At 40.1% G+C, this 8,180-nt stretch overlaps 1 protein-coding gene across 1 annotated transcript; it reads right to left on the bottom strand.

Moving 5' to 3' along the window:
• Positions 1-787: 787 nt before the first annotated feature.
• On the bottom strand, positions 788-5,819 carry atpaf1 (ATP synthase mitochondrial F1 complex assembly factor 1). Its single transcript, XM_079647228.1, has 9 exons — positions 5,583-5,819; positions 4,661-4,769; positions 4,371-4,433; positions 3,493-3,555; positions 3,341-3,391; positions 2,963-3,010; positions 2,714-2,809; positions 2,210-2,317; positions 788-1,278 (listed from the first exon to the last, which is right to left on the bottom strand). The coding sequence occupies exons 1-9, from the start codon at positions 5,795-5,797 to the stop codon at positions 1,084-1,086; spliced, it is 948 nt and encodes a 315-aa protein (XP_079503354.1). The 5' UTR covers positions 5,798-5,819; the 3' UTR covers positions 788-1,083.
• Positions 5,820-8,180: the final 2,361 nt, after the last annotated feature.

Below are 8,180 nucleotides of genomic sequence, written 5' to 3'. Positions count from 1 at the left end.
CTTACAGTAGAAGTGAGCTGACATTTAGAACATATACAGTATAGAACACTTTTGTACCGCCTTCATAGTCAACATTACATGGGGCAGTTATCACATTGATTCAATGTTTGTCCACTAGAGGGCATTGAAACATCAATGGAAGCGGACAAACGCTCAGGTCCTACAGTTCAGCTTAGCCAGAGCAAAATTAAAACAAACATTGTGTTCAGTGTTAATTCCAATGTAATGCACTTTCTTGATAGTTCTTAGGCGTGTCAGAATACATTCTTACCTCTGAGCGGAGCTTATGGGCGGAGCTGTTGGTTTTCCTTTCTTGTGGAGATGCAGGAGATTTGCTGCAGCCCGAACATCCTCACTATGGCACATCCAGGCCTGGTACTGACATGAGGCACTACAGCTGGCTGAATCACACTCTACTCTTATGTGGAGGATTGAAGAGAAACAACTTTTACAACCAACAGTAATTGCATCAATTACACACTCAGGTTTAGATCCGGGCACACAGAGACATGGCATAGGTTGTACGAGTTGTATTCCCTGATCGCAGCGATTCAATTACTGAAATGATCCACTACAAGGATGCTTATCTTAATCTGGAAGATTCAGTGACAGTTGACAAATCTCTGTCACCCCCCCCCCCCCACTGACACCAGAGACAATGCATTCACATAATACATCCAGCAAAAACATCTATAGTGACTGTCAGCTTTACAATAGATGTTAAATCAAATATTTGTTGACATTTGCACATATCGATAGTAATCACTAAAAATCATCACATTAGAGATTTGGGTTTTTGAAGATGATTTATTAAACGTCAAGTGGGTTTCTAGGGATCACTACTGGGTTATAAAGTCTTTTATAGGCATTTATTTATCATGGAACTGACCAATACCACATTATTCTCCTGTGGTTACTTACACATGGATGCACAATGAAGAGATGTCGGGCAGATGAAATGATAAAATCTCCAACAGAGTTCATGTGGAGCTTCTTTTGGTTGTTTTAAGAAAAAGCACATATCTCTCTGAATTAAAAAGGAACATCAACGGTTCCAGGAGGTCCAACTGCAAGAGAGGGTCTTCAGTCCATCTCTTGGCTTCCCATGGTTGCCCTCGCTGACCCCAGGCCGCTCTGCTCCAGCTCTGCGATCAACAACATGTGTTTGAAGTCTGCAGGGTGGTGGTTAAAGTCCTCCACCAATCGGAACGTCTCCTGCCTATGCGTGCCGTAGAACAGCTGCACCTGATTGGCCAAGCACTGAGCCTGGTGGACGGTCTGTGGAGGGGAAGGAACAGACAGTTTAACATGTAGCCAATATATTATTTAATAAATATAGTGTCTCTATAATAACGCTTTATTTATATAGCACTATTCATACATAACAAGTAACAAATAAACAACAACAAATTCCCCTTAGATCAGATGTTAAGACCTATTCAGATACATGCAGCTTAGCAACAACATGTAACAGCTTAGCAACAACATGTAACAGTTTAACAGGTTAAGAGACACATTGAGGTTAAACAATATAAAACCCTATAAAGTAAAGTAAATATGCACAACAAAAATAAAAGATAGTAATAAAAACTTCAGAATTCTAATAAAGGTTCAACGATACAAATATTAAAAAGGACCAACTTAAAAAGGAAATGTTGCTATTAAATAAACTGCTAAATAAATAATATAAGTTGAAACCCTTTCAGACCTATGAAATATATAGAAAAATATAAAAGTAGGTAAATAATAAAAGCTAAAAGACCATTTAAAAAGTATTTTACAGTATATAGAGTGGACACCTGGACATTACAGCTGAACTTTGGAGTGGTTTGTTTGTCTGATTATGAAATAAAAAGGCATGATTGTCAGGAAACTTAGTGGAAGGGTGTAGGAAGAACCTTTTTCATTTTGGAGCAGATCCAAATAAAAAAAGGACAGATGCATATATTATGTCTCACTTATGAAAAAAGCTTTGGCAGATGTCAGCGCTGTTAAACTGCCCTTCTAGCTAAACAAGTTATTCTAAAATCATAAGCATAAATATACTACTAAAAGAGCCAGGACAGTATGTGGGCCATGCACAGTATAGTGTACATTATCTGCAAACAGTCATGAAAACCCTGTAAAAGCAGCAGTAAGCTGCTTTGATAAGGGTGCAGCCTGCAGCAGTGAGTGCATACAGGTAAACCTCAGCATGTGGAGGACTTACTATGAACTTGGGGTCGATCTCAGCGGTCATGAGGACCACGCCCTTCTCCTCCTTCAGGTCGGGGTAGTGGTAGAGGATCAGCTGACTGGGAGCATGCTCACCCATCGTCTGCACACATAAAGAAAATGTAAGCTTACAGTCTTCAGAGTGAGACGAAGAAGACAAATCCAACTTTATTTGGAATGGCAAACCATAAAGTAGCTCTGGTGTAATATGGACTTTTCCCAAACTTGTCGTAATCGATAGAGCATTGGACCTAATTTTCCCTTGTAATATATGCAACTACAGTACTCTATAGAACTCAACTAGACCTTTTCAAAATATTTATACTTGAATAAAATATAAATACTTTCAAGAGCTGCGTTTGAACTTTTTTTTTTTTTATCCGTTTCTGATTTCTACTGTTTTTCTTATTTGAAATATATAAACAGACATGCCTACTTACAAACCCAAATGAGCTCAATGTCTGCAGCAGCATGTGAAGGGGTCTTGTGAGAGGATTACCTGGACGTTGATGAGGGAGGTGAAGTGGAGCTCGTGTCCGGACCACTGACCCAAGAAGAACTCGTATCCCTCCCTCTGAGGCAGAGCGTAGAGGAACTGAGGAGAGGGAGACCACAGGGAAAGAGAAATAAAAGAGGAGGAATGTGAAGCACTGCTTCATAAGTGTCACGTATAGCAGAAGAATGTTATGCTGTTTCTGAATCTGCATCTTTCCATCAGCATGTTCAGTGGAAGCAGCAGTGATCTTACCATAGGGGAAGCATTTGATCTGCTTTTAATCAAATCGTACAACTGCGTCTGCAAGTAAAAAAAAGACAGGATATTAGGTCATTATATCAAAATGTGTGGAATATTAAAAGAAAAACATTTAAAGAACAAAAAGAAATATCTAAATGATAAATAAATAATAATAAATTGATAAAAATGTATCTTAAATCATAAAAAACGAAGAAATCCAAGGGAAAAATCAATAAGGGGAACACAAGTTAAACTCAAATAAACTAAGTTATTGTAAAAAAGCAAAGAAACCTTCCTTTCAAGCATTGAAACAAATACTTATAAAAGATGTAAACGAATGAAACGTCTGGAGACTCTGAAGCATCAGCATGACCTCTGTGTTCTACTCACCGGGATCACAGCGCTGATTGTGTCCTTGGCGGCGTAATAATTCATCCAGAGCTGAGAGAAGAACACAAAAGATCAAACAAAGAACACGCAGTTCAAAGCGTCACAGGAAACAGAGGGACGTTCTGGGGTAACCTGGAGCGACGCTGACTCACCTCTGAGACCTCCCCCCCCGTCATGTCCCGGATCTTCTCCAGGTCTAGGATGGAGTCCAGCGTCTGCAGAACAACACGTTACACCTTATTTGTACATAGTCAAATCATCATATCTGAATTGTTACTGTTAATTCAGAGACAAAATATAATCTTACATTATTCCTTTATACCCGCAGCATTAACTAATTATTGTCACTGAATATTTTACCAGATCTTCATTTTAACTTTGATGGTATGTTGTAAGTAATAACAGGAGGTAGGGCTGCACGATATTGAAAAAAACTGACATTGCGATTTTTTTTCCCCCTGCGATGCGATATATATATATATTGCGATATGAAAACATACAGGAATTGAAGAAAAGACCGTTTTTTTTCCCCGCAAACCATCCTTTCTTGAACTTTAATGCTATACAATTGGGGGGTTTTTTTGGTACTATTTTTAACCAGATGAAGGATTTTAGTCACGGACGTCTGGATCTTAAGCTATCAGAGCAACAAGCTGAGCTAGCACTGGTTAGCAGGGCCGAACTGCCCTGGAGAAACACATGAAACTACTTTATTCAGTGTTTTTACCTTTAATCACCGGGTCCGTTTGCTTTGGAGATTTGATTGTGATTGGTGGTTTGCTGTGCATGCAGAGCCTGCATGTCACTCACTCAAGTACCCCTGACATGAGAGCCGTGCAAGTTTCCCTTTTGTAGCAAGCAGCAAAATAATTGTAACATGATTTTTTTTTTTAATCACACGTCCACGCAATGTGAATATCGCGCATGCGCATAACGCGATTATCGTCACGACACGATATATCGTGCAGCCCTAGTAGGAAGTACAACTATTTTCAAAGAAAATATATTTTAATTCCAGCATGTTCCCCACCTTGTTCTTTGTGAAACCTCCTGACTCTCCTTCGCCAGCAGCAATCTTGTCCTTTTTCTCCAACTGCAACAGACAGAACATAAAAGAAATCAAACACACATATTCTATAATTCCTCTCCCTTATGTAAGAGGGTGCACAGGAGTTACGTTTTGTCCAATTTATGAAGACATTTCAACGCACGCCATTACAAATTAACCAGATTATGCAGGGAAAAACGATGTGTTTATATTTCTGAATTCAATTGTAATGCCATTTCAAAACTTCCAGTATATTTTCATGCGGTTTATACCTCCTGCTCCATGAGCTTGATGAACTCTGTCTGCTTTGAGTGTCCCAGCACTTCCTTCTTGGCATCACGACACGTCTCCACTCTGGCTTTGTACTCCTGAGGTTTGGTGCTGAAAACAAGGCCGACATCAAATCAGTAAAAATACAAAGTTTCAAAAGGAATACATTTACTTTATGAAAGGCAGAAATAATGTACAGCTTTGTCAACCGACTCCACAGTCCCATTACATACCTCATCTAACTCAGAGGTTCCAGCTCGATAAGGCAACTCATTAATAGTTTGGCCTGTTTTGATTTATTAAATACAAGTTGTGTTTGCTGTGGAAGTTTTCATTTTTAGTAAAAATGTGAAATGCCCAAATGTTATTGTTACATATTAATGCAGTGGTGACTGACTTTGTTTTTAACATGCATGTTATTGGCTGTCTAAATCCATTGACATTTATTTTTTAAAACCATGGTACTGTAATTCTAATCAAAAGGGACAAACTACAAGGGTAGAAAAAGCATGAATGTGATCACTTGATTTTTGTTTGATAATAATGAATCACCTTCAAATTTGTATTAATTTACTACAAGTTACACATCCATCCTCCAATACTCCTATTCATATAAATAGTCTAGTAAGATGTTCGGCATACAATTGACGTTCCAAAAAAGGTTTGTTTATTTCAATTCCTTATATTTTACCCTAAGATTGCTAACCAGCCCATTTGTCCTCTCAACATCACCGTAGACTTCTGGTCAAACTCAAACACACTGCCTGTTTAAATTTGCCCCGAATACATAATTAGTCTATCATACTTTCTATTAAGTCTTTAACATTGGTTTATATTGCATTTAAACTCTTCGAGTATCCAACAACTTGTAAAATGACAGTTTTCTAGCGGTGACATGGTGCTGTGCTGCCGCTAGCCGCTGACCTGCGAAGCTTCTGGATCTTGTCCTGGTACTTGTCGAAGAACGGGTTCTCCTCCAGCTGCGGCTCCTTCCGGACCGAGAAGGCCCGGTACTGCAGCGGGACCAGCCCGGGGATCAGCGGCCTGATGCCGGGGACCCTAACCGCTAAAACCCCCCGGTACAAACATGTCATTTGTACCAAGGCCGCCGCCATCTTTACATCTCTCTCTTGCAACATCTAAAGTGCTCCGCCGGGGAGCTGCTTTCAAACATTGGTTCCGCTCAGCGATCTATTTTTACGTTGTGTTGGTAGCATACTGTCACGCCACGTTTTAATGATATATGGGGAAAAAACATAGTACCATCAAACTAAGAGCACTGCTTAGATAAGATAGGATGCCTAATTTATGTGTTAAAGATATTCGACACACTGTGTAGTATATTCAGTGCTTGAATTGGAATAAAAAAGGTGCCAGTACTCTAAATCAGCAACAAGTATTTGGCACAAAGTCATAGTATATCTTATAATGCTGGTGGGTTTGTCTCTTTACTGTATATTTTAGAAAGGCTCACTGTACTTAAACAAAATGACTCAGGGTGCATCTGAGATTAGAGGGGGTGCAGTGGTAAAGTGCTATTTTTATAAGTGGGGAGTGGACCTGACACCCTCTAGTCTAGGGGGGTCCGGGGGCATGCTCCCCCGGTAACATTTTTTTTTTAAATATTGAAGTTAGATGCATCAATCTGGTGCACTTTGAGAGAAAAATGAAGAGATATATGGATACCTCTCAACATCCATAATGAAACAACTGTAAACAGATTTACTTTTTCTTTATGGATATAAAAGAAAGTAAAGCTTGACTCCTACTGGCTGGTTAAATGACTCCTCGTCCCTGAGGCCACTACCAGTTTTTTGTGCCATTTTGCTGGATTTATTTGTCAATAGCGTTGCTGCACAAAGTGATAGCCCTCTAGTTTAAATCTACTACCCAAAAAGAAACATATGGAGATGGGTTACTATTTAAAAAAAATTGCAAATCTATTTGGGAACAATGGGGCCGGGCCTCAAATCCTATTGGGGGGTCCGGGGGCATGCTCCCCCGGTGAGATTTTTTTTTAAATGTTGGACTTAAATGCATCAATCTGGTGCATTTTGAGGGGGATATAAAGAGACTACACCCATATGAAACAAAAATGTATACATTTAAATCATCATAAAATCATAAGTACATGGCCATAACCAATAACATACAATATCCAATATGAAAAAACATTGAAACTTGTTTATTTATTTGTTTTTGGTTCATTTATAGTTGTGAGTGTGTCTGGGCTCCTGAATCGGCCTCTCCTGTCTCCCTCCTCTCCCCCCTGCTCCTCTTTGAGGCAACAGCAAAGACTAGTTTTAGCTCTCAACAAGTTTATCTTACCTTTTTTCACCTAGTTAACATTTTGTTTGTATTATTCATGCATATTTTACGAATCACTACCCCCTCAAATGGAAATATGTGTTTACATAAATGGTGACCGAACCGTTTGAGGCCCACTGAGATAACTTAAACTAAGTTAACTATCTAAAGACTCAGAGAGTAATTTACCTCACCAGAGCTGTAGTTATCAGCCTCTCAGTCTGACAGCAAAGGACTCTCCCTCCACCTTGTTGTTGAAAAAGCTCCTTATATCCGTTAGCGCAGCTAGCTAGCACCAGATGCTAACAACAATACACGTAACCGGTGCGCGCGCTTTCTCGCTCGCTCGCGCCACACATACACCAACACACACCCTCCCGAGCTTGAATGACACACAGAGACCAATGGAGGGCATGATGAGTATGATCTGTATGAAAGTGGCAATGTCGGCAGGCCACGTCATGTAGACAGCCAGTCACCCTCTGTGAGGCAGAGTCAGACCCACATTTGCGCTGCGTTGCGTTTACAATACGTATATTGCCGGCGGCTCAGTAAAGTGCCGGTACCACATGGGTAAAAATCAGAAGTGCCGGTACTGCGTACCGGTGAGTACCGGCCCAATTCAAGCACTACAGTACCACGTTAGAAATCAGTGAGCTCTTTCAACCTACTGTATTCTTTCACAAATGTTTGTAAAGGCAGGCTGCATGGTGCTTGATTGTATACACCTGTGACAATGGGACTGAATGAATTCAATGATTCAGAGGGGTGTCCCAATACTTTTGTCTATATGGTGTATATTATATAGCATTTGTTCATATCACAATGGAGCATAAAGAAACCCGGAAAAAGCAAGTCTGAAAACTGAAATTCTCTATTACACAAAATATTACCTTTAATTGCATATAGGCCTACCAAAAAAAGAAAAACAGCTTTAATAACAGCATATGGTATTCAACCTGCTCTCCTCAAGTAAAAAAAACATGAGTCGACTCTGGTGAACAGTTGAGATAGACCCAGGATGGGTCTGCAGGATCCATTTCAAAGGCTGGGGTTGACCCATATCCAGTTTGTGCTGTCTCATTCAGTGGCCTCTTGATATCCAGGGCGATGCGCTCCATGATGGCTCCTACTCTGCCAGTGCCTATGGAGGCTTTTGGTATCTTCAGGTGCCTGGCTTTGGATGCGAGCTAGTACAGGTGCTGCAGTTAGAGA

This window comes from Notothenia rossii, assembly GCF_949606895.1.
Source record: "Notothenia rossii genome assembly, chromosome: 1".
Classification (NCBI taxonomy): Eukaryota; Metazoa; Chordata; class Actinopteri; order Perciformes; family Nototheniidae; genus Notothenia; species Notothenia rossii.
The sequence above is the reverse complement of the archived record's forward strand: the minus strand, read 5'-3'. Positions and strand labels throughout refer to the sequence as shown.